Genomic DNA, 27,562 nt, shown 5'->3' with positions numbered 1-27,562 from the left:
AGCTTCGTTGCTGTTGGGATGCACACCGACGCTTAGGGGCCCCCTTTCTCGCGTAAATTAATTTACATTCGGAGGATTTTCGAAAGATGCCGGCTTCCTGCCGGAGTCTGGCCGAGATCAAAGTGTCTTGTTGCATGTGTTGGCTGATGTTTGATGTTTTGCGTTGAATGTTGCTGACTTGGGGTTCTGACTCTGCGGGTGCTGCTTTTTCCTGCCTTTCACATTATGCCCTTCCCCAGCCCCCCTAAATCCGACATTTTTTTTTTTTTTCCTCACCGTGGATTGCGATTCCAATTGCTGACATCTTCTTAATCCTTCCCCCACTTGGCTATACAAGCCATGGTGGATGATGACTGATACCTGAGAAGTTCAAATACATACTCGGAGTAGAAACTATTTATGTGCTGTCATGATAATCCAATGTTTGGCTTCTGATTTTACACTTAGCTTGCACTTAGCTTGCATCAGACACATTTCTCGATTGATCAGTCATTCTTGCATGATAGCGCACATCTTATTTCTCATACTTGTTTGAACTTTTTATCCTAACCTTGACTCCAGAGCCAGAGAGGCAGATTTTTTTAATTTTATTTTGCTGATATGCTCAAATTAGTGTTTTATTAGGTGTTAAATCACATGTTATCTTGATGGCTATTTATAAATTCAGGGCAACTCTTGAATGGCTGGATGGTCTATTCCAGGATGACTTGATTGATTTAGATTTTTTTAAATAGGCCTGAAATTTTATCAGCTGTATCCAAATGATGAACCCCGCATCATCACTCGGCAGTTTCTTTTTTATTTTCCACATACGTATTTACAGTAGCTTATTTTACAGGGTCACTAATTATGGTCACATGACCCTAATTAGCCAATCATGTTGATGATATTCGCGGGATATAACGTGCATGGCTTCTTTTTATGGGTGGATAAGTACTTTTCTAAACTCTCACTCCCTGCGTGTGATATTCCTCCCAAATATGTCTGAAAAATAATTTAATCTGTATTCCAATTAATACACAATCACAAAATACTCATTGTTTTAATAGAAGTATTTCCATTTACTGATCATTATATTTGATCTTGTCGGTTTATCCCCATTTTCCTCCGCATTGAACATCTTGTGAGTGTTTGTGTGTTTATTGTATCCACAGTATTTGGGCTCTGATATTCATCTGACCTCAAAGCTAACAATCTCCCCCCCCCTCCACGTTTACTGTCCCCCTTTCTCTCCCTTCTGCCTCATCCCCCCTCCTCTCTTGTACCTGGGGCAAAGTCTTATGTAAAACACATTTATTTTTAATGGATTTTTTAATGAATTTTTTAGCTGCCTATTAATAATGCCATTAGTGGTGGCAGAGCGGCATCAGACAGCAGCTCAGCCTGCTAATCCTGCCCCCCAGCCCTGGCAAACGCCGCTAATCCAGGCCCCTGCTTCTGCTCCAAGTAGGCCTCACACAATCGTACACACATATAGCAAGCTTGTGCAAACACACACTCTCTGTACGGTTGTTTGTCTTCAAGCTGTGTGTGTGTGTCTTCATTGACACACACCACCTCTTCTTTTTGCTTTTAATCCCCCTGTCACTCTTTCTCTCCTCCCTTCTCAGCCATCCTTCACCTCCCACCTTATTCTCCCTCTTTCAAGCCTTCTATTTTGACCCCCCCCTCCCCTCCTTCATCTTCACATCTCTCCTCAAACGTCTTTCTTCTTCTTCTCCCTTGGGCACCCAGCAGGCCTGGCCTTGGTGCTTGACTCCTCACGGAGGCTCCTTACCTGAGGCCCTGTGTGTGCATGAACACACACACACAAACACACATCTGTGGATTCTGCAAAAATTCAGCGTTAGGTGGGCAAAGTCGGGAGCCGCCTAATAGAATTTCGAGCTTGGCTCAAAGAGCACAGCGGAAAAGCGGTTAATTACTGCTGGTTTTAATGCTAATTAAATGTTTCAATTAATGCTACGTTTGTTGCCAAAACGCGTGTCGGTAATTGGCGAATGGCAATAAGGTGTGTGAAGGCAATAAAGAAAGACACAAAAGAGAGAAAAGGGAGCGTGCTACCTCTGAGATGTGCCAGGAGCCTGGAGCAGTGCAGCATGGGAAATTGCATTCATGAGCTAGAAAAAAGGCCTGGAACAGATTCAATACAGCTGTTTTCCATAAAAATGTTCATGGCCTCCATCAAATAGAGTGTCTGTCTGGGCTTTGCTGGTGCTGTATACTCTGTAAATACTAATGAGGGCATCGAGGGAACAATACAAACAGGCAGAGTGTTTTAATCAACACGGGATTGCTTTTTTTTTTCTGTAAGGAATCCATTTTATGAGCTAAACAAAACATGAAAGGATTTTTTTTTAAGATATCAAGAGATATTGATTATTCTACTATTGAATGTGATTCCAGTTGTACACAAAGTATTTTTTAATATTCACTTTCAAGAAGCTCATCCCGCTCGCACCTTCTTTATTATTTTTTTTAATTTTTTTTTCGAGACTTTGACCGTGTTGTTGACTGGCTGCCTTTTAGCCTCGTTAGTTGGCACGACAGGAGAAGGAAGCAGGAGAAAAGTCTGTTGCACGTGGCAAAGAGGTGATCAAGTTGTGTGTTTGTGTGTGTTTCTTTGCACTGCCCTTACTTCCCAAGTTGGTATTCTAATAAGAGACTTTTCCAGATGGATCGCCTGACCACTACTGTTCATCCTCGTCTGAGATTAACTTGTAAATAAACAAACTTATCACACAAATAGACATCCGCTGGTATTCAATAGGTGCATTTGTTTTCTTCCAAATATTTGGCTTGTTAGGTTCAAATTTTGGCTGGATGGGTTGTCTCATTAAAAGTTTAGTCAGAGCTTGAAGAACTGAACTTTTGCAAGTTGCCAGAACTCTTGGTGTTCACCCTCTTATTAATAACCATATCGAATTGGGAGCTGGTGACATTTGAAGAACTGTTTTGTTTGTAAGTAGTTGAATGGTTTTGTGTGTGTGTGTGTCCCTGTTAGGCTTTCCACCTGACTTGTGTGCAAAAAAAAAAGTTTGTGCATTGCTCAGCACTTCTCCGGGATGATTGTTTATTAATCTTGCAATGTTTGTGGTCATGTAAGAGCTGCTGTTTTTAACTGCAATCTGAATAATTGTCAAATGTTCTTGTTGCTAAGTCACCACATACTTTTACAAAAGTGAAGAACAATTAAAAAAAAACAGACTTTAAAAACATTAAATTAAATAGCAGTAGCATAACATGTTGCTTCAAATCATGACATTAATGTTGTGTACCTTTCATTAAGAATTTTCACGTTTTCACGAAATGAACTCAAGTCAGTGCGAGGTGTGTGTGTTAGCGAAAGAGTGTGCATAAAGTGTGTGTGAGTCCTGAGGCTTTGGGGATAAGGATGTGAAATTCCAGCTCAGCGTTTCAGTGCTGAAGCCCGTAGGCCGCTGTCAATCCTGCTGACACACACACATACACTGACACTCGCGTTCACACTAGCTCGGAGTTTCCGGCCCATATTAGCATAATTAAGTCATTTGTTGTGGTTGCGCATGATAAAATCATTGAATTATTCAATACCAACAATATCATATGGTAGATAAACCTGTCGTGTTTGTGTGTGTTTGCTCTCCGGGCAGTGAACTGTCAGTTTGGTATCACACACATTAACCTGTTGCCATGGCAATGACATCATCAACTGTCTGTCAATCACTAGATGGAGATTTAGCTTAGCTTGTTTCATGTGAGAGGGAAAATATTCAGGAGGGGGATTATTTTTGATGGTGTAATCTGAAGTTCACGAATTTTGAATGTGAGGTCAATTCAGCCCCCCTAAAAAAATGTAATGGCATCAATCAAGTCTAAATTTTGACATTAAATTGTACATTTTTCAAATGTGCTGGCTGAATAGTGGAAACTGACAAACAATCCCCCAACACACATGCAAAAAAAAAAAAATGCTGTTGTGAGCTACCACTTTAAGGAAACAGCAACAATAAAGGAAAAAAAAAAGTTTAGCAGCAAAAACTAATAATTGCAAAGCAGCCAATTAAATTGTGCGGGTGAGATGAAACCACTCATATTTCCCCTGGTAATTTCATGCTCTAAACTCGCTTCCGTGCGCACATAAAAAGAGCAGAGAAAATATAATTTCAGAAGCTGACAGAACTCATTGTTCGTGGAATTTTAAATTCAAAAAAGTTAATAAAGGCGAGTGTGAGACGAAGGGAATTTGCATTTCTCAGATTAACAGCATGTAGAGCAGCGGCGGCGCGCGCAGCCTCGGGTCATCATTTAAGAAACCTTTGCATATTTTATTTAAGAGTGGCCCGGTTTGGAGCGTAATAAGACAGACAGATAATGATTAGAAGGTCGGGCCTGCGGGGCACAACCGGGCCGGGCGCTGCAACGCTCTACTACCCAACGCATACATCCGTACACAAAGCACAAGCAAACCCGCGCTGGCTCCTCTAATTGGCTCCTGATGGTTTATGAAATGTTTTCCAAAGGTTTTGAAATTGTTGTTGCTCTTATTGCTTTCATTATTTTAATGGAGGTTCCAGCCATTGAGTTGCACTTTAGCTCAAAGCCAGCATGTTTCGCTAACATGCTTCTTTTTAATCAACGCAAACCTGCTCGGGAGATGTTGGATTGGGGTACAATGCTAATAGCCTGCAGGGACAACTGTCATTTTATAGTTTTGGTTCAGTGTCAACAGTAACGTACATTTAAAAAAAAATACATATTATTAGCTGACATTCAAATTTGGTTGCCTTAATGATGAGCCGCACAATTTTTTTAAAATAATTGGACTTTCACTATTGATATTAAGAGCGCCATTGGATCTGGGAGGTCTGCGCCGATGTGGGAGTGATCACTGCTGACTGTGGCTCTTCTCATTGCTTCTAAATTTTTCACTGACATTTCAATTCAGACATGGATGAAATGTCCAAAACAAGATTGTGGATATGTGTGAATTTTATTTCACGTATGATAAACAAACACTCCTCAGCCTTGTTGTTTTCCTGCTATAATCTGAATACAATAAAATTAATTTAAATTGACTAATATGATTTTGGATGGATGGATGGATGGATGGATGGATGGATGGATGGATATATAATGATGATAATAATTTGCACTTGCACAAAAATTTCTGCTGGCTGATGTGCTGAGTACAAAAAATAGAGCCCAATATGTGAAAACTATCCATCCCTAATTTTAATGGCAATTAATGTACATGTTCCCCTTATTTGCATTTTCAGTCCCGTTGTGACGCCCTCTAAATTCTACAACTTGGGGTTTTCCATCCTATTTAAGATTCACGGTTAATCTGCATTTATGACCTTAGATCACCAGCCGACATGCACGCTAACTTTCTAGCTAGCCTTAAGCACTTTACGGTGCTGCTTGGTTCTAAGCGAAACTTGACGTTGTCATGCCGTCTTCAACTTTCCCCAACTCTGCCTCAAAAAACGCATTCAGTGCTAATACAAGCCGTTATTAAAGACCAAATGCGAAATTTTTTCTTTGACGTCGTGAATCGCGGTACCTTTGTTGTGTTGCTTTAACATCCACCATCAAGATAAGAGCAGCACAAGCATCCTACAAAGTAATGTCACCAATTAAGAATAGCGTCATTTGGATGGAAAACAGGGATTGATTCTTCTTTTGTGCTTGCCTTTCTTTTTTTCGCAGCCCTGAAACGATGCATCTTTTTTGATCTGTTGCACTCGGAAGTGTGTGTTTGTGTGTTTCCGAGGCCTTGGGGCTGTCGGAGCATCGCTAGTATCTCACAGGCTCCCCTCCACGGGATTGGGGTCTTATTATGTGAGAAGGTAAAGTCATTTCTCAGCTCCATCACTGTTCTACTCAAATGAGCGAGTGTGTGTGTGTGTGTGTTTGCATGCACACATCAAAGCAGTGGAAAAAGATGAGCCAGATAATATTTCTCTGATTAATTTAGTCATTTGGGACACTGTGTTAACTGGATTACATTCAGATGTGGTGATATGACCGCATGGCCTTGGGATGAGTGTGTATGTGTTCAATCTGTGTGTGTGTGTACAATTAATAATTATATATATATCCTCTTGTGAGGTCCATAAAAACTGAGGGAGGAGTTTGGAAGTTTTTAGTCACAAGTGATGCCGAATGTGTTAAATGATGCTCCGGTATTGAGTTTTAAGGCAGTTTATTTGGTGAACTGGAGACCATGCTTGGTGTTTTTCGGAGTATTTGGCAACCAATCACAGGGCATGTAAGAATCAGGAAATATTTTTTTTTTCTTGACTGTTGCAACGCTGTAAAAGAGAGATGTCAAACTCAAGGCCCGGGGGCCAGATACGGCCCGCTACATTATTTTATGTGGCCCGCAAAGACAAATTGTGCGTCAAATTCGTGTGTTATTACTAGAATTGCAAATTGTCTTCACTTTTAATCTTTTTTTTTAAATAATTGACCAGTTTTTCTGATTTGAAAACGAGTTTTGTCAGTTTGTTTTGTAGCTTTTACTGTATATAATATGAGGTGCTCATAATGATCCTCCGAAAGAAGCGATGAATACAAAAAATGATTTTGACACCCCTGCTGTAAAAGATCACATAGTAGGATAGACAATTGTGTTTAAATTGGCGTTGTCAAATTAGCAAAATCCTCAATCAAGTCAAGCAATTTTAATTTCGGTAATAAATTGTTACAGAAGAATATCTAAAGTTTGTGGAAATAAATCACTAATTAAATCATTAGAATCCTGCTAACCTATGTTCCTAAATTCCCATGGAGAATTTTCGTCACATGACTTATCGATGTAAACAAACAGACCCTAACCTGCCGTGTAATTTACAATCGCATCGATACGTCACACATTTGAGTTGTGAAAGACAAGCGAGAAGGAGTGCTTCGGATGATGGCGCTCGGCAGAGAAACCCAGAAGAGACGAGAGCGAGCGAGAAGAAGAGCACACAAGCGAGGAAAGAGATGGCTGAGTGGCCAGAGGGCAGTGAGCATTAGAGTAAGAGCCTGATTGGCTCTGACCTTCCTCACAGCCAGCTGTCAGCCTCTTAGATGCACACACACACACACACACACACACACACACACACACACACACACACACACACACACACACACACACACACACACACACACAGCCTGTTACGGCCCTGCAGGCTCTGATTACCATATCAGCACAGCCTCATTTGCATAAATCCCAGCACTCTTAATTAGGCTTCATCTCTCTCTTCCTCTCGTTACCTCACTCTGGGTTTCTTTTTTTTTTTTTTCCCTTCACGAGCTCTTTCGCTATTTGCTCGCAGATATGGGCTAGGGTTTAGGGTTAGAATTAGTAGATAGGGAGGGTCCATGACTCCCAATTAGTTTAGCGCTGATTAGCCTAATGACAATTTCACTTCATCAACATGCATTAGAGGAGTGTATTCTTCTTCTTCTTTTTTTTACAGTAACCCATTCATATAAAGATGATATGGTTGGACTTTTACTTATTTTAGCTTCTTCCTTTCTGCACTTTTACGCCTCTGTACGGATCCGAGGCTGCAGGGGGTTTACGTTATCGGGTTGTCCAGCCATTCGTCTGCCTGTCCGTCCCATTCTAGCGTGCGCATATCTTTGTAGCACCTGAAGGGATTTTTGCCCAAATTTGACACAAACTCACACTTTTGACCCCCCCGTGATGAACTAAATAGATTTTAACGGTCAAAGGTGAAAAGTCAAGGTCACTGTGGCCTCCTACCTTATGAATATCTACCAGAAGGGAATTTTGGTTGTATCTGCCTCTAGAATATGATTGGACTAAAAGGTTACAGGTCAAAGAGACTGTAACCTTAAAAAAAAATGTATTTTGGGTGTAAATAATTCATACTTGGCATATGTTAAAGTAATCATATGGCATGTTAGGACATTTTGTGAAGGTCATGGGTGAAGGTCAACACATTGTGGGTGTAAAGAACTTTGAAAGGTTTTGGCAGACAATCTTGACACACAAACGGTTCAAAGATCTCGAGCCACAAATGGACTTTGGGTTTGACAATCTCCACTTCCCTATCTGCCAGATTTATTACGTCACCTCAAAGCTTGTGAAAACTGTCATGCACTTGGAAGCTGTTGGGTTAAGTTCTCTGGCCATAGATGCTCTGCTACGTTGACATTCTTTTCAACAAAGATTCACAAGCAGATGGTTTTTAGGGGTTCCAAGTGGTACCAGAGGGCGCTCTGGGAGACTGTTGAACCCAAAAAAACACTGCATTCTGTGTGTGTATGCCATATGTGTGTGTTGTCAGAGGGAGGTGTGTAGGGGGGTTAAACACAGCTATATTCTGTAGATAACAGGATTAGCTGGGAAGCGGATAATAAGTTAGCATTTCCTGCCTACGGCAATCTCTCCTCTCCTCTCTTTAATCCTGCAGCTTTGATGTCCCTGCTCCCATCAGGTATCTGGGCTGCTCTGGCCCCGGGGCCCGGGGGCCTCCAAATGCTCAGACACTGTGTGGATGCTATGCCTGTTTTATGTGTGTGTGTGTGTGTGTTGGGCTTCCTCATTAGTTCTGCACGTTTTCTAAAGTTGGCTTCATTGGATGAAATCTGCTGTTTGGCCTCTCTGCCAGAGATCTGCTTACTGTTTACAACTTCTGCCTCATTCTGACCCAGGAGGAAAAAGTGCTGAGCGGGCAACTTTTTTTTCCTGCCAGGAAAGATTTAAGCTGGAAAAAGGCGACGACAAACAAAATGTGGAGGAAAATTTGACACTAATTTTTTATTGCTTGATATATATTTAAATGTTAATGCTGAACTGACAAAATTTGTTTTTTTTTTTTAAATTAACAGCATTAGAAAAAATACTTACAATTCTATAATGTCTTAAAGAGAGCAAAACTATTAGAAGCATTGAAGCAATTTTTAGTTTGTACAAGGGAAAGCTTAGAGATATTGATTACATTACACTGACTGATCTTTTTCTGTCTTTGAGCAAAAGAACGTTTTATTATTTCTGGCAAGGCAAAGAGTTGGAGGCGCACGTCTAACAATGATTGTTTGAAATAATGACCAAGGATGGCAGATGAAGCAGCTTCTTCCCGATCCATCAAATACTTTTTTTTGTTTCTCTCGAGCAATCCTAGGATGTCTTTTCAATGGGAAAACTTTTTGTTTGAAATGGTTTATTGATCACAGTGGCAACTGTTATTTTCGAGGAAATCCTACTAATAATTAAAATCGCCCTTCTAATTGTGTTACAAGTAAGTTAAGTGCTCAAGATTCAGCCTCGGGGATTTTGGTCTGAGTTATGATTCCAATCACTGTTATTTCTTGTGCATTAGGTTTCATACTATTAATTTTGTCACACTTTTGTATTGATCGACTAGAACTGTACATGCGACTTTTATTTTGTGTGGATAGTGGAACCCTAAAGGCTGTACACAATTTATTCTGGACCTCTGATATATGTTGGGATTTTGAACCAAGAGGGAAAAACAATTTATTGCCATCATAAAACTTGCAACCTGAGAAGTTGACGGAACTTTGAGAGCATTGCTGGGTGGAGCAACTTGGAGAGGATAAGGAATTGAGTGCAGAAATGCGTGAGTCTAATTAAAACGATGAAAATAATTACTGATACAGGCTGACAGACAGCCTCGCCCTCAGACATCCTCAGTAATTAGTTAATTAACCAAACGCAAATTAGCAGGGAGAATTTGTCAGCCTTAATGGGGAAGATGGTGAGCCCTCCTCTCGCTTTTTATTTTGACACCATGTTCTACCAAACAGCCTCCGTTATCTGCTTGTTTGTTTGGTATGTATGTTGTGTGTGTCAAGCTATAATGGACTTTTTTTTTTTGCAAGTTTCAAATAGACTATTTGCATCAGGGTAGGTAATATATTTATGGCCAAGTAAATTAAATATGATTTCATGATAACGAGGTGGGAATATTCTCCAGTTTTGCCTAAAATAACAGGAACAAATCGAGTCACTGCTGCCATCTGTTCCTCTTTGAATGGCCCCTTGTAAAAATTAATGAATTGCATAACTTTTTTTCTTCAAGTTTGAATATTAAAATGGAAAATTTACTTGTTGCTTATCTACAAATATTTGTATCTGTCGACCCATTAAGTATGAAATTGGCTTTTTTTTATTGCTATGGATGGATCCCCAATATTATGGTTTGAAAATGTCAATAAAAAAAAATACTCAAGGAACCTAAAAAAGGGGTTCTGTGAAATAATTTGCAATAAATTGTCATGTCAGAGAATTTCCCAAAAGCTGCATAGATATAAACTAGGAAGCCAATAATACTAGTGAACCAATTTGCCCTTCATACCTTAGCCAGTTAAAAAGCTAGGATATAACCGTGATTTTTCCATTGAATCAATATGGATAAAAATTTGAATATGTCAAGTGGTGCTAAACCCAAACTGGCAAAAATGAGAAAATTTTATTATTTAGGTTGAAATAGTTCTTAAAAAATCCAACTACTATATCCTTAGGGATATACATGGGACTTACCACATATTTAATTGGCCTGTCCTTGGAAAGATTTTTCCTTCGTCTCCAAAAGTTTGCCAACCCTTGACTTTCATTTAAATCACATTTAATGCGTTTCACATTTTCCCATAGCAACAGCCTCACCTAAACAACACAAATGACAAAATCTGCAAATTGATACTTAAGCACATACATACATTGCATGCATAAAAAGGTTTTGAGCATTTGAACAGACAAGTGCAAGGTGTGTTTGTCTGTTTGTGTGTGTGTGCTGGTGTGCCTTTGCCTTACGGGGTAGCAGAAATATGCACATTGAGGTCAGAGCTGTCAGTCAAGCCCAATCTGTTCCTTGCGTGCGGTTGTGTTTGTGTGTATGTGCAATGACTCATAAGAATAACCTATTGTTGCCACTGGAAAATATTCTCGCTCTATTAGCGCCATTGTCTTTGCGTTGTCGACAGGCTATTGTTTCCAAGTTCTTGGCACACTTTAAAAAAAAAAATGGTTGAAACCTGAAGTGGAAAAAAAGTTCAACAAGACCATAATCCCCCAAAAACTTTGGATAAACTTTTTCAATACTTTGACATTTTTTTGTATGTGTATTTATTCGGCTATGAAAAAAGTACAAAACAATTTTGCACTGTTGTTTTTTTTCTTTTTTTAGGCCAAGGAAAAAATTACTGTAGTGTCAGATGACCCCTTACCCCAATAAATTGATATCAGATTGTATTAACTTAGAATTTACCTAACCTCGTCACGTTCCCCTACTAACCAATAAAAACAAGCTTGAGCTAAATAAACCAAACTGAATATTTTTGAACTTCTGATCTATTCAACTCAACATTTTTGCTTTATTCTTGAATCTTATTATCTACACCATTTTTTTTTTATCTCATTTGTCCATGATTAGTGTTCAACCATACTACATTTCCTTGTACTTGGAGAAGCATCCATGCAGGATGATGAATATTTCGGTGAGTCTAGCCTTGCCGCTTACTTTATTCCTCCGCCCCTGACTTTGCCCTAACGTCGGAGATACGACATGACCCTGCAGGCATGTGTTCTCCTTCCCTCCCCACACCCTTGTCTTGTGATATTCCTCGGGTGTCCACGCCCCATGTCCTGTGGTGTAGCTCCTTTAAAGAAATGTATGTTTGGGTTATGGTCAGTGACATGCAAAAACACTGTGGGGCCTAACAGAATGTGAGCACTGTCACAATCAATTAGAGGCATCCATGTTGTTGCCTATGTGTGTGTTTGGCTACTTGACTGGTGGGGAGACACCAGTACAGATGGAGGCTTCAGTTACGATGAGTGTCACGACCGGGCCTCCTCCTGTCCTCTCCGGTCCACGTCAAGAAAAGCCCTTGTGCTGCTGTCCAAGGTAACCCAAGGAGCCAGTGTCCCCTTTTGTCTCCTTGTCTCACTCGGCGACTTTTGCACAATATTAATTGAAACAACGTTCTGGGAAAAAAAAATCTATTAATTGCGCTGCAATTCTCTCAAATTTTTGTTTCCTGTGTATTCATACGGATTTGGACTGGTGGTTATATCCCTGTCTAGCTTTACTACGCACACACCGAGTATTAAGTGTTATGAGGCTGGGCTCCACGCTATAGGGGCAGATGGTCGGTTCACGGCCTTGCTCACTCGATCAGACTAGGCATTTTGTTCAGACACCGAGCAGAGACCTCCATTGCCCCGAGGCAAACTCTTTCTCTCTTTCACGCAGTCTGTGAGCCAAAGATGAATTTCTATTATATCTGAAAACACCGCAGATAATACACTACCCCCCCCGTCCACTCCCCTCTCATCATCTTCTTCGATAACAAATGATCAGACGAGCTCTTATCTCGCCAGAATTCCTGTTGCCAAATCTGTGGTCACGCTTTACCTGTTTGCAATGCATTTACATTATAATGTGGAAGGACGGACAAGATGGAAGCTAGATTCGTTGATCTGATATGATTTTTGCAGGTTAAATTGATCTGACACAGACTTGGTTTCATATTGTGGAAGATTTCTCAAATAAGTCAACACCTAACTTGTTCAACTAAAACGTAAATGGACAGCGAGCGCTTCCCCCAGTGACACAAGCGCTCTGTTTATTTAAAAGGAGGGATTAAGAGGAAGCGTGCAAATGTTTCTTTTGAAAGTAAATCAATTCATAATGCCAGCAGGCTCTGAGGGGGTACTTAACAGGGTCAATCAATTAAGCGCGGCTTCAAACATTTTCATGCTAAGACTGGAGACTGAAAAATAGGTTTGATTGCTTTTAATGTTCTTAGTCTTGTCATGATGGCCTAGTTGAGATTTTTAAGGACTGTCATTTGTGTTGGTACGAGAATGTTTCTTTACACAGACACTTAAATCAGAGCTCAGGAGCATCTACCGTATTTTCCAGACTATAAGGCGCACCTAAAAACCTAAAATTTTCTCAAAAGCCAACAGTGCGTCGTATAGTCCGGTGCGCCTTATATATGGACCAAATTCCTAAATTTAAACTGGCCCGAAGCATTGTGTCATGAAATCAATCATAAGTGGCCCGCTGAAGACTATGAATCATGAATCAAAAAGACTATGGATGATTATTTTGTGATTATAAAATAATTTGTTGTGTCTGAAGTTGAATTAAAGAAGATAAAATGGAGAATGATTTGATTTGGATTCAAAATTTGACATGATGCATTAGTGGTGCGCCTTACAGTCCGGTGTGTCTTATATAAGGACAAAGTTTTAAAATGAGCCATTCATTGAAAGTACGCCTTATAGTCGGGAAAATACAGTAATCAGTTTTGCATTTTTGGCTCCTCTAACTAGTTTTATGTACTACACCTAAATATTTGTCATCACATTGCTACTGATTTGCCTTACCCTTTGGCAGGATCGAAATAATTCCGTAATGAATTCCCCCCCCCCCCATCCCTGTTTGTCTGTAATTGCTTTGACCCAAGAATTCCTCCAACAATAAGCACATCTAATAACAACCAGTTCTCAAGGGATTGTAGGGTGGATGAATATTGGGCAAGGTGGAGGCGGGTTGAGGGTTGGATGGAGCGCAGGATATTTAATTATTACTATTAAAAAATAAACTTTAATTGTGTGGGTTGTGGCGGCTCGGTGGCTAGTTAGAATAGTGTAATTGCACATCCTCTACAGTAGATGGCAGTGATGCCTTTTTTTTAAGGCAAGTTGATGCAGTTAAAAATGTGGTTGTAAGTTGATCTGTTTTTTTATTTACTGCTGTCTTTACTACTTTTTGGTAAAATATGCAACAGGTACATTCCTTGGAAAGATCTATAACTGGTCACATGACTAGATGACAACATTCGGAGTGAAGACACGAGCCAAATGCATTTGATGCAAAACACATTAAGTTGGTCTTTGTTCTTTTTAAGGTTGAATAGCATAATCTGTCATTTTTTATTGTACTGTATGTTGCCATGTCGAAATGAGCATTAGTGGCTTGGTGACAGGAGCGTGTCCTCCTCTGTGACCTTGAGCCGTCTGGAGAAGGCGCCTTGCCTCAGTAGCAGCAGTGGCCACTGTGTCACTTCAACTTAATATCTTCAAACAGTCCTTAAGGGAGTCTGACTGCTAGCATCCCTCCTAGCCCCCCTACCCAAACCCCCACCCGCACTCCTTCTCCCAATACAGCAATAAGTCCCACCCACACCTCGCCCTAAGCTACCATCCATGCACATTGTCCGTCATGCATACTGATCCGCACGTTGCGTCTCAACGGCAGACACCGAAGAGCTGCTCGGCCGGGCCGAGCCCTGCAGACGCACGAACGACCTCCAGCCACTCCTCGTCAGCTCTACATATGTCACGTGTTAATGACATCAAGTCGGTCATGGTGTAGGTGAGGGCCAGCTACCCGCCGCTTTCCTTCTCCTTGGAATGTCAGTCAGTTCCCTTTTGGCTTTTGTGTGTCACGCTTTCAAGGTTTTAACTACAGACTTGTGCTTTTGAGTCTTTCAACTGCCCCTCCATCCCATTTATGCCCAAAATGATTAAGGAAAGAATTATTATTTTTTTTTGCCGCAAAATGAATGCACACGTTAAGATGACCCCTGAACTTGAACTCGAGGGAAGTCAAAAGTTTTTGATAAAACTATTTCAGATAAAAATAATGAAGATGCACTTTCTTTTGTGTTTCTGATATCTAAAAATACATATTTTTTGTTCTTAATGTGATGCATCATATCACAATTGTATTAATAATCAACTATTTATAGTTAATTCAGCCCTTTCCCTTTAACACCAAATGAATTTTCATGACTCTTAGAACTTGAGCCAACGACAAACATGTCATTAATGTTACGAGTGAATAAAATACACAGCAGCTGTGCTCTTTTATGCAAAAAAAAAAAAAGAAAAGAAAATGTCACTCTTACCTTCCGTATGGGTGGGGTGCCTTGCTTTTCATATTGATCACACTTGTGCCAACTGTTAGTTTTGTCTTTACATATAAAGAACCTCAGGCGTCTATTGCGGGCCCCAGCGGACTTTTGCTGCACGCTAAAGGGCTTTTTTTTTTTGTGCGGTAGTGTCACGCTTGCTCGTTCCGCCAAAGCTCTGCGTTTTATTATTCATGGCTCTCCACACATTTGTTGAGAAGGCCAGGATCAAACAGGCCGATTTGCAACGCCTGACACCCGCTACTCTGAGTGTGTGTGTGTTTCTTTGTGCATGTGTGAGAGAGAACGAAATCAGCTCTAGCTCAGTAATGACAGGATTTGTTAAACAGTAAATTAATGAATAATGAAATATCCAGCGCCTTCACAGCCTGCAGCTCAGTGCTGTGAGCAGGAATTACTCCCGACCTGCACTTGGCTGTCTGCATGCTGGATAACCTGTGTGTGTGTGGGATAAGAATTTTTACAGCCCGTTGGGTGACAAAGAGCTGCAAGGCTTTGCTGATGGCAACGTGCTTCTTCACTTTCTGTCCAAATGACAGGGTGACACAGGATGCAAGACGTAACGTCTACATGGATGAGCTGTTTGGAATTTTTTTTTCACAGCTGGATCACTTTCAACCTTAAAGTATTGCACCTTGACATTTTCATGAAAACAATATAGTTTGAGCAATAGAAGATGCACAGTATGCTTTATGCTTATCTATCTAGCAGTGTTAGGGTAAAACAAATAATAAAATCCAGGGCTTTGAAAATTTCACTTTGCAATGTTTAGTCCAGTAGGACCTGTCTTTGTTGTGTAGCCACTGATTCTCAATAGCTTCTCCTTTTGTTGAACGGGAATTGCTCGCGGACGTGCAGGTTCTGAACTCTGCACCTGCGTCACACGACGTTCCACTCCACGGGTCACGCTAAGCCCCAGGCTGCCTCTATCACTCGCTCCTTCTCGCCTTCCCTTTCTCTCGCTTCCCTCTTGCTATCTCTTTTTTTTTTTACCAATGTGGATTGTTTAAAAAAAAAAAAAAGCCTGATTTCAAAATCTCGCCCTGCTCGAACCAGCGCTGTCACGTGCTCGCCCATCATTAGTACATTGCAAGATAGCCACCATAGGAGAAGATAGCCAACACAGAAGCCCCCCCCCCTCTCCCCCCCAAGGCACAATTCCTTTCCCCTTACGCACGTGCGAGCGAGAGGCCTCCAGAATGCAGCCAATTATCTCGCTGGAATCCATCCTGCTGTGTGCATGCTCTGGAATACATTGCATGATGACATACCAGTATCTGGTCTATTATTACCAGTAGCAGTTTTGCTAGTGTGGTAGTTAAAATAGCTATTGTGTGCAAAGAACACTTGATAACATGCTAGTATTGTGGCGTTGGGTAAAAAAATTCTGCTCGACAGTAATGTTATTGACACTAATATTAAGCTAACCTAAAATTATTATACTTTGTGTAACATCACCATTTTTGAAAGTGGAGAACGTGTCAGTAAACGTACCCTTTTTTTTTTTAAATTTACAGAACTGGAAATTAGTTATGATGCACAAGCTGGGAGTGACCTCATTTTATTTATTTATTTATTTATTTTATTTATTCTATTATTCAGTTTAGCTTTGGTTCGCTACAAATACTTCTATACACATTATTTAACAAAAACAAACTTATATTTTATTATATATTGTTGTATTGTTTGGTAAAAGGCTTGCTTTGGGTCCCTAGGGGAAAAAAAAAAAGTTTCCAAAATAGAAATTTGCTCCTAAAATGAGCCATTGAAATTACTCCGCAAAAAATAGATCAAACCTTGTGAACAAATGATTTTTTTTTTTCATTTTCACTGTTTTGCATCAGCTGCTGCAAATATAATTTTGGTATTCTGTGATATTTTCTTCCTCTTAAATTTGATTCAAAATGCAGCAGATAGTGTCATGTGACCGGACCTTGTTGTTTTGCTAATTTCGTTGAACTTTGTTACATTTAGAGACTGACCAATATATTTGCCTTTCTTTTGTTGCATTTTTTGGCTTTTCATCAGATTTCATTTTCAAAACGTTTCTTTTCTGATGGAATTAAAACATCATCCAATCATATTTGAAATACAATACGAGCATTATAAATATTCCAGCCAGCGTTTTCATGGAGGAAAGGTACCCGCAGCATACCAACTCATAATAAAACACATGGTTTATTATCAATGTGATAGAAATGAAAGCACAGGACAATTCAAAGCATGTCTACCCATCATCAGCACCATGACAACAGCTCTAGAAGAACAGAAAAAACATTGGATGAGTCCTTATATCCCAAACCCACCCACTGGCAACTCACAAATCACAAATAAATAGGCCTACTCCAAAATAGCTGGCACATATTTACAAAATCAACCATTTAAATTAATATAAATAAATATATACACACATAAATTACCCCATCCCCCCACACACCTTTTCGTGTGGAGTAACCAGACAAATCTGTTTTATCGTTAGATAACCGATCTTCATACTCACAATGCTTTTGTTGCGTGAAGACAAACACAAAGCGCACACAAAATGTCTCTTGCTGCACACAGCACTCTGGTCATGTGCTGGAGCAAAATGGATGGAATGCCAGCTTGTCCTCAGGGAGTGAAAGAAGGTAATACAGATGAGCAATCCCTCTGTGAACGTCTTCCTCCCTTTTTTTTCCCTCATGCAGGCCAGTGAGTCAGTCTCGGTGGCGTAAAGCTGCAAGTAACAACGTCATTTCCGTTGTTTTTCCTCTTTCTCGCCAGCCTTGTCCCCGTGACGGTTGGGAGGGTTGTTGAGGAACATCTTGTCGAGTCCTTTGAGTGCCTCGGTGAGGTAGTTTTGGAGGGCTGTGAGAGCAGCACAGATGGCGGGCGAACCGAAGCCGTGTGTGATGAAGGAAAAGTGAGAGAGGCAGCTCTGGATGCCGGGTTCCAGGATGGGGCTGGGCCTCGAGTTGCCCAGGGGAGTCCTGTCCTGGGCCAGCAGGTCTGTGAACTCTTTACACAGCTGTCTGTAGGAAGAAATGCAGTGATATGTCAGAAAGGGCGGCTCAGAGAAAGGGAGGGCTGCGCTGCTGTGAGAGTGATCACCGTTGACTTCAACGGATATTAGATATTCAGGAGTAACCTGGTAGAGGTGTCCAAACTGCTCTCAGGGGGCCATTTGCAGCCCGCTACTCATTTTTCAGCATCCCTCGATGTATAGAATACTAAAATTATTTGACAAGGCCTGCAATACTAGTTGTTATTTCCATAATTCCTAAAGTTAACTCATATTGTGACCCATTTATCAAAGACAATCGCAACAGAAATTGTGATATGGAAAAATTGGGCATTTAAAGTGCATACATTAACAATTCGTGTCAAAATGAACAAAAAAAAATTCTAAAAAATATTTTTTTAAGTTGTACACCATTCCCCCCACACTTTTAAGATAATGTGACATTGCCTGTGCTTTTTTTCCTCATGTTTAAATTTAGCAGTTTACTTGAAGGCACTTTGCCACGACGTATCTAATGTTTCATCTCATGGGTATTCTCTGGAGACCTTTTTGGAAAAAAAAAAATCCTAATAAAACAAAAACTGTGGATTAGCTTATTTGTTGCTTTGGTTATTAAAGCAAAATATTAAATTGCATTGTGGTCGAGAGATTTGACACATGCGAACATGTCATAGTTTTATCTAGATCACCTTAAAATATTTGTATAAATAATCCACATAATCCCAAAATACTCTATTTTATTAGCGCTTTTTTTAAAAGACAGCTAACAATTTCCCCTGACCTTTTATTAGGCCAACCTTCTGAAACAACCCCAAATAATAATGGCACAACAAAGGATGTCTATTTGAAGGCCTTAAGGTGGGGGGGGCGATAGGTTTTTAACATCTCATTTTAGACACCTTGTTAAATTCAAACACATCATTTTTCATTGAGCTTTGGGCCCAATTTATATTCAAGGGATCTCTGCACCCCCCCCCCCCCCCCCCCCCCCCCCCTCTCACACACACTCGCTATAGAGGCCTAAGGGCAGCGCTGGAGCAAATGAGTGACAGGCGGTGCAGGCCGAGCCCAGCTGGGGTTAGTTGAGTAGAGAGAAGAAGTCTCCACCCCGGGCTACACTTTAGGGCCTTCACTGTTGTTTTCTGATGACTTGAAACACTTCACTGATAAATAATGAATTTCTAAGAGGCACCACGGTGGTGGAGCACGTTCACATCTGAGCATCAAACATCCACCGGTGAGCACATCAGCCATACCAAGCTTTTTTTTTTTTGCTATCCTAAATATATTTACGCCTGACATTGTATTTGTCAAATGTATGACTCCAAGTAACTTTACATGGAGATGAGTACATTGCCTGAAAGACAAGAAAAAGGGTCAAATATGCTTTTATTTTCAAATGTCAGTGAGCTCTAATTGTTCAACATCAAATATATAAAAGGTTTTGTGCAAACGATTCTTTTAAAGACCGATATTGCTAATCTTGGGCTGACATTTGGCAGAAATAAAATATCTTTAATATTAGAGCTATCCGGGCAATTTAAAAGGGAATTCTTGCATTAACTGGTGATATTTTCCATCATCAAACATTAGATTTTATTCCGGGTTAAAACTATGAATAAAATCTCATATCCAAATGTCATCGCCATGCTCACTGCGCCAGAATGAACCAGGCGGATATATTGTAGCACACAGCAGGCTTTGCTCCCTCAGGCCATCCTTTAAGAGGAGCACCAAAGAGAGGGCCCTGGAAAATGAAAGGAGGATTTAATTTCTCACTAATTCCTTCAACCAGAAATCCCCCTCCCCCCCATTTGGAGGTGATGAATGGCCTATTTTTCACCCCAATGTGTGAGGTAATGTCATTCAAATTAAATAGCAACAATATGTTTTTGTGTGGAGGGACAGTCAAGTGTGGGAGCACCCGCTGCTTTGGGCTGAGGTACAAAAATATTGGCGTTAATATTTATTATTTTTTTTAGATTAGAATTGTTCAGAATAAAAAGCAAACAGCAGAGTAGCCTGAAGAGAATCTAATCAAAATGGACCATCAAACTCACTTGGTGGCCAGCAGCATGTTTTTCCGCGTGTGGAGCTCGTTGGGATCCGCATGTTGCCGGTTGAGGTACTCGCTCACGGCTTTGGTGGGGAACTCCGTCTCGCAGATGTAGCCGAAGTCTCGGGCAAGGTGCACCGCCTCGCCTGCACAGGGGAGTCAACGTGGGTACATCCGCAAAAAAAAGCCCGCTTTTGGGTTTGCAATTAATTTGAATTGCTGTTCATCAAAATATATAAAGTTGTTGAGCCTGTTAGAATTTATTTTAATTAGTTCATAATTTTTAGAAATTGCTCAACTATTAAAATATGCAAACAAGGCTAATGGGAACTATCAAATCTAAAATAATTGTTGCTTCAATTGTTTTATCAAATTCATTTAGCATCCCAGGCTCTCAACACATCAGGCCACGCCCTTTAGTGAGGAAAAAAAATATAGCCTATAAATTTCAAATAACGATTATCATAATCACCTTCAACTAGTGACGTTAGTAACGTGACATTTGCAGCCTTGCGTCTCCCAGCAGGTAAATTCAGTCCAATCTTCTCTAGTTTTTCCCTCAGGCATTTCCCACCATTTTTGGACTTTGCTCTGTCAAAAATAGGAATATAATGTAAACATTTGGATAACACAGCATGCACAATGTATTTTTTTTTTTTTTTTGAGCAAGCATGCCACGAGGGATGTTTAAAGTGATTTGTGTGTGTGTTTCAAAGTGAGATTTGCATAGAAGTGTGTGTGTGTGTGTGTACCTTCGCAACACGCCCCCCAATAAGGATGCGTTGAGGCACTCGGGCGGGGAAAGTCTCCTCTGCACCTCCCCAACGGTCACTTTGTATTTGGAGGTGGAGCTGAGCAGGGACAGCCGACCCGGTACCGAACAAAAGAGTTCGTTGATGTTGACGCTGACTCCACCGATCAGGCCGTCTTTGCCCAGCATCAACGAACCGATATTCTTAGGTGGCATGGGTACTAAAAAAGAGGGGGCATTTTGTTTTAAATTAGTTGCTGGGCAATTTAGCATGACTGACATTCAATATAATATAATAAATAAATAAATAAATAACACATTTTGTTTTGATTGAAAATGTGCATCATTAGATTTGGTTGATTTAGGTGCGTGAAAACTGTTCTTATATTTTATCTTATGTAAACATTATTTTTTGAAAATGCAACCAAACTAAAAATAAAAGCTGTTCATAATATTTTAATATTTTCCTCAATGCTGCAAACTAGCGCTGTCAATCAAAACGATCATTATTATAAGCTTTGTCAAAGTATAATTTTCACTACCATTCTTTCACAAACAAAACAAGATGTTATTTAATGCTGGTGCAAGATAGAAATTAATTTAATCTTAAGGTGCAAAATTCTGGCTACTGATCCAACCTTCCATCTTTTGCCATTTTATCAAACAATTGACGCTCCATCTTATTTCCATTCATAATAATATTCACACTAGGCGTTAAAATAACGGCCAAGCAGGCGCATGCATGCATGCATGCACGTGGCCAGTGTGATTATTATTTTTTTGATAGCTCCACAGGGGATAATACAGCAGATTAGCTCTAAACGAGCTCACGAGATCTCCGTGAGCGGTGCCATTTATTACATCAGCGGCTTAAATGCCCCGCGGGGAGCTCAGTCACTCAACATCCCACGACTGAATCATTGCGCATCATCAGCGGCTCGCTTGCATGCGTGGCAGCCTGTCAGCGGCGCTCTGCAGGCGGGAGCAAAGGGGGTCGTTATCCCGCTTTACAGCCTCCCCATCCTGGAGCCACTGAGCAGGAACAACTGCTCATTTTTACCACTGGAACTCCACTTTAATGCTTTCCAGTAATACAGCACTCACCGGTCACCCCATTAGGTACACTTGACGGCTATGTAAATAAATCGATTTCAGACGTGTTCAATTTGCAATAGTCTCCAATTTAGAATGTCACCAATTAGAAATTAGTCATGCAATACCAGCTGTTTATTCATTTTCAAGTTTTTTTAAAAAACAATTTTAATATTTGATAATTCATGTATGTCCAATGACTCACACTCAACAACACACATTTATATTGCACATATTGACATGCAGTTTACCTTTCTTAATAACCGATTGATCCAGTATGTTGGTTCCGTTGGTGTCGTCGATAGTCTGTCAGTATCAAGACATGCAAACCAACGTTATAAGATTGTCGTATACTGACAGTTCACGCTGTAAACGTCACACATAATTAAGCCTTGGGCTTTTTAAGCGTACCAGCCTTCACCAGACAAAATCAAAATGACTTTCAATGACAATAAAATACTGGCAATGAACGTGAAAGTCACTTACATTTACAAATAAAACAAAAGAAAAACAGTAGAAACATTATTTCCTACAATTTATTGCCTAATGCATTTATTTCTGTTCAGTGCATTTTTCATACTTCACAGTTTAGCTTTAAAAAGCCCAAATACAATTCAAGTAATGTATATTTATATATATGTAGTCAATTTGACGGTGGTTTATTTTACAACAGACTCCTGTTCTCAGCCTTAGGCCCTTTTGGGTCAGGCCACAGCTGCATTATTTCAGAGGTCACCCCTAAGGGTGCACCTCATTCACTGACCTCTGATCCCGCTAAAAAAAAATTAACAATTATTCGATTCTGGCATTTAAAGTAAAATGTGGAGAGCTCATTATTATTATTTTTTTGGTCAGTGTTACATATATACTAGTCGTTTAACAGAGCAACGATTCCATGCAGGAAAAAAAATGGATGGACTTGGAAAAATAAAATACAAATCGAAAAAATACAAAAATAGAATTATTAATCACGCATTGAGAGAAATTGATTTTCGACTCACCTGCACATCCTCCATGCCGTGCAGTCCATGCAACAGTCCGTCCCCCATACCGGGCTCCAGTCCCGGATGAGCGGCGTGCAGGAGCACATCGGGCCGCCTCACCCCACCGTAGTCCCGCCGTGGGTCTAGCCCAGGTAGCTGCGCCAGCGAGGCCCGAGGCTGGGCCAACAACGACGAGCTGTCCATCCGTTCCGCGGCTGCGTCCTGCCGCTGCCGCGCCCCCCATGCGCCTTGTTGGCTCTGGTGCAGAGAGTTCAAGGAGTACGGATCGCTGACATGCGAGTAGGGGTCCTGGCTCTGGTAGTGGGCGAGCGGCTGGTAAGGTGGTGGGAAATACGGAGGCTGGAAGTCCGACGATGGTGCGTGGGACAGGGGCGGTGCGCTGGAGTAGGGCCCCGCGTGGGATACCGAACCCAATTGGGACAGGCGTGAGCTGTGACTCGAGACCCCGTCATGACGGTCCTTGAAGAAGCACAGAAAACTAGAAACTTTAAAAAAAAAAAAAAAAAAGCCTGAAGACAAATTTACCACAAACAATAACCATGAGCAAAAACTCACCGCAGTGCAGTAAGAATGGACTAACATCTGGAAAACCGCTGTCAGCCTCACTAAAACAACAAATCCAGCCGAACCGACAACTTTTTAGTCCAGAAGAACCCGGGCATATGCTGCAGCAAACACCTCCAGGGGCTGACTCTTCTCTCTCTCTCTCGCTCTCTCTCTCCTCTTTTCCACTCTCTCTCTTTCTCACTCTTCACACCCTTTACCCTCCCCCGTGTAATTGTTATTCATGACTGAGATTTACATCAAAACTGTATTAATGCGACACATGACCACGAGTGAAGCATCTTCTGAGATGCACAGGTACATTTTGAACTGATCTGTTTAGGAGAATATAAATATCGTTTTTTTTTTCACAAGAGTAAATTTTGAATCCTAAAATGAGTGAAATTCCGCAATATGGAGAGACCATACATGTGTTTAAATAATTTAATTACTTGTGCACATTTAAACACTTTTTGAAACATTTAATTTAAATTTTTTTTGTTTTTTTTGCTGTCATTAGATATACATAGATGGCAGTAAGGCCGAAAGTTTTATCTTCTCCTGTTGGCACATATTTGGCTCATTACCGAAGCCTTCAAAGATCAGTGGAGGGCTTAAAATGCAACCCGGTTTTCTAAGTGACAATGAAAATCTGGGAAAACTGTTCATTATCTTATACAAACTGCATTTAAACAAATATTTCTATTTTCAATATTGTAGAAACTAATAATAGTCATTCTGGATAAAAACCTGATTTTGGAGCTAATGGACAATCGTGATTCATTTGCAATCGTGACAAAATGTTTTTTAATGACCACACAATAAAACCTTACCAGCTATAAGTTCCAAGATAAGTTAAAGAAACGGAAGTCGGCCCAACCAATTATCCCAAATAAACTATCCATGCACTCCGTGGCGCGTGGGGGGCTCGTGTGAACCATGTCAGGAGTCAAAAGGCGCACTAAACTCACACAATGCCCTCCGCGTCGGGATTGTTTAATGACATTAGGCGCTCCCTTAAACTCCTGTGGCCGTGGGAGAGAGGCCATGTGTGGCACGAGACAAGGCTCTCCCACTGGGCTCTGCCGAGGGGCCCTTTTTTCGCCTCTCAGTCTGCAGCATTTTCGCTATTTTCTTCTATTATACTTCTGGGATAAAAGCCAAGATGATTTACATGCATCTCACGCCTGAACTATGATTTTTTTTTATGTTGTAGCCCATGTTAGACTTTGAATTGAAAATACATAACATTCCATCAACACCATTTTTTCAAAAATATTTTACTTATAAATTAATTTTTTAAACTGTGCCCCTCATTTCTCTCATGTTCCAAATAACGTGCATTTAATCCACAAGCAACACATCAAAAATAATAAATGCCATTCATGATCATGCCACTTTTTTGGCCTATAAGTTACAATACCTTGCAGACAAATCACATATGCATGCATTTAATTAAAACATGCCTAATAATCTCATTTCAGCAAAATTCCAAAAGCAAGAATGGCAACGTTACCTCGTAAATATCTTCATACTTGACATTCTCAACTAGTTTCCACAGCATGGTCGCTGCTTCTCCGCTGTCCGTAAACCGAATGTAAGAGAGGAAGAAGTGTCACATCCCTCAGCCTCTCTCTCTCTCTCTCTCCCATCCTCCCTCCCACCCTCCCTCCATCTCCTCGTCTCACCCCCTTCCCTGTTCATAAAGACAGACTTGATGAACAGGGAAGCCCCAGAGAGACTCTAAAAGCGGTAGCATGACTACAAAGTATACAAACACTCACTAAAATTCAACAATAACAGCAAAACACTTGAAATGAACTATTGCATGTATTTATACTTGCAATAATATGTAAAAGCTCCCCAAAGACTAAACTGTACAAATTCAGTCAATTTAAATTTTTTAATGCTCTTGGTAATTAACCATACAAGTAGACAAATGTTTTCCCCACATACAATTATTATTATATCTTCTATTTAATTTATAGCGTTATTAGAAGTTTAAAAGATATGATAGGTTGAGTCATAGATTTGTGTTGGGGTAATTTGTCAGCCAGTAGGTGGCACTATTGTTTCATTTTGGATATTTGTGACAGTAACATAGGGGTTTCTTAAGTGTAAATTAATTGGAATATAAACTGTTTAGTCTATAGTCCTCACAAATATATTTAATGGATGGATTATTGCAAAATTGTGTAAAAACCCCTCACAAAAAGCAAGACATCATAGTGACAGATTAACCTCACGCCATCTTCCTTCTTACTGTCCAATTATATTGATTTATGATATTTTGGTCGTTTGGATTTTTATTTTCTGGGGAATAGGAAATAAAGCTAGCAGCAACAAATAGAACAACTTATCTATCTCATCACAGAGTTGAGGCAGCTGCAGCTCCAGATAGTCTAAAGATGAAAAATTAAGAATTAGAATTCGCAGTATCATTCCCCGGCAGTCAACGAAGGCAGTCCTTCGTTTAAATGTGTATAAACGCTGCCATCTAGTGGTCCAACAATATTCATGCAACTATCGGTACCAAATGGTTGCTTGTAATTTCCAAATAAAATATGATAGTGTACATATACACAGGTTAATTATTATTCCTTGCATTCCTGTCATCTAGTGGAGTATTTGATATGACGTCATAGATAGTTGAAGCACGGATAAGGCATTCTTTTTGACATTGTTTTAGAAGCATTGCCTCAAAATGACCTGCTGCCAAAAAAATAGTTTTTGCCTGGCTTTCTATCAGACGTGTACGCGCGCGCGTGCACGTACGCACACTGAGGAGGAGGATATGACTTTTAGCAATGACAGATGCCATGACAGTCTGGAGGTCTGCAGGCATGTTTGTGTTGCTATTTAATGAATTATTATTATCCTGAAGGGTTTTGACACATGATGTATCAGAATACATAACATGTAGACACACATGGCCTTTTTTGTTGTATTTATTTGAAACTCAACAGGGAGCAAGTTAAAAAAGAGTTTCACCATATGAAAGAATTTAGAATAATATTCAAACATCTTTCAAGTGCTGTTTAAATAGGGGTAATGCAGTTCATAATTTGACCGTTAGATGGCAGTAAAATACCACGAGTAAGCAGCCAGGTCAACACAATCTAAAAAAAAGGGCTTAAATTTGCTTGAGTTGTTCTTGAAAAAAATAATAGCAAACAGTAGTTGTAAAAAGAAAATTGCATCATCTGATTGAATACATTGAATTATAACTATTCATGTGATTTATATTCAGCCTAATTTGATTTTAAAGTGCATTTACAGAATTTCAATGAGTTGTTTTTCCCTCTTTTCAGTTTATTTTGATTTGCGTATGATTCTAATCAGCAGGGAAATTTCCTCCAGAGATTAAATGTTCTTCACACACACATAACAACAAACATCCTTTTACTTAGTGTATTGCATACTTTTGAGTGTGTGTGGGAGGGGGTGTATATTGTCTGAATCTTAATATTTCTTTGTTGATGTTTGTTTTCTCTTGTGGGTTGCTACTACCATCAAAGCTGCTTTGCTTTGTATACTGGATATTTCTGTGTTGTACAATTTTAAAGGACTATTTGCACAAACATTATGCACGATAACAATACACCCAGGCATAGATTCTTTATCCTCCGAGATATGTAATACTTATGATATTGCAGTATTGAGAAGTTGAGACCATCTCCATGTGCAGAATGTTGGTCATGCTGTTCACAGGTAGCTTATAAAATTGATGTAATTTAATACAACTAAAAAAAAAAACAGTTCTATTAAATTACATCAATTCATATAGAACGCCCACATTTAAACAATAAAGGCTGCAAAACATGAAAAATAATCAATTACATATTTCGACTAACTGGGCAAGAATCTCAGAATAAAGAGCTTTCTTTCTTTTCTTTCTTTTTTTTTAGAACATATTGGGAACAAGCTGATCTAATGAGCAAAACCCCGCAAGCTATGAAGACGAGTTCTTCTGTACCTTCCTGTCGAAGTCAAATAGCAACAAAGACAACAAAGAAAAAGGTAAGCAAACGTGTGCTCATTATTATGTCGAGAACAAAATCAACCAATGCTAAACATACTTCCAGTTGTTGTTTTTTTTAAATCATCAAATATTTACTTCATCATTTGGTTGAAAAAATGTCAATGAAACGTTAACATGGCTATAAAATGGGGAGTAATAACATCACAATATGAACGTTGAA

The 27,562-nt window shown here is 39.9% G+C and overlaps 1 protein-coding gene and 1 long non-coding RNA gene across 4 annotated transcripts in view; one reads left to right on the top strand and one right to left on the bottom strand.

The window, feature by feature from the left end:
• Nucleotides 1-27,562, top strand: part of LOC148381681 (uncharacterized) — a 76,704-nt gene that overhangs the window by 418 nt on the left and 48,724 nt on the right. For both annotated transcript variants that reach the window (XR_015854463.1, XR_015854462.1), the window contains exon 2: nt 27,269-27,380. This is a non-coding gene — a long non-coding RNA (uncharacterized LOC148381681). The remainder of the gene's footprint in view (nt 1-27,268; nt 27,381-27,562) is intronic.
• Nucleotides 17,073-24,941, bottom strand: tfap2b (transcription factor AP-2 beta). 2 transcript variants are annotated; one of them, XM_088362442.1, is made up of 7 exons: nt 24,877-24,941; nt 22,815-23,276; nt 22,065-22,119; nt 20,723-20,942; nt 20,443-20,561; nt 19,975-20,116; nt 17,073-17,924 (listed from the first exon to the last, which is right to left on the bottom strand). In XM_088362442.1, exons 1-7 carry the CDS (start codon nt 24,922-24,924, stop codon nt 17,645-17,647), a joined length of 1,326 nt encoding a protein of 441 aa, XP_088218568.1. In that variant the 5' UTR covers nt 24,925-24,941; the 3' UTR covers nt 17,073-17,644. The 2 variants fall into 2 exon arrangements, with proteins under 2 accessions (XP_088218568.1, XP_088218569.1); XM_088362443.1 differs by lacking the exon at nt 24,877-24,941 and adding an exon at nt 23,373-23,597.

This window comes from Syngnathus floridae, chromosome 19 (genome assembly GCF_059516105.1).
Source record: "Syngnathus floridae isolate MCC-2025c chromosome 19, RoL_Sflo_1.0, whole genome shotgun sequence".
NCBI lineage: Eukaryota > Metazoa > Chordata > Actinopteri > Syngnathiformes > Syngnathidae > Syngnathus > Syngnathus floridae.
The sequence above is the reverse complement of the archived record's forward strand: the minus strand, read 5'-3'. Positions and strand labels throughout refer to the sequence as shown.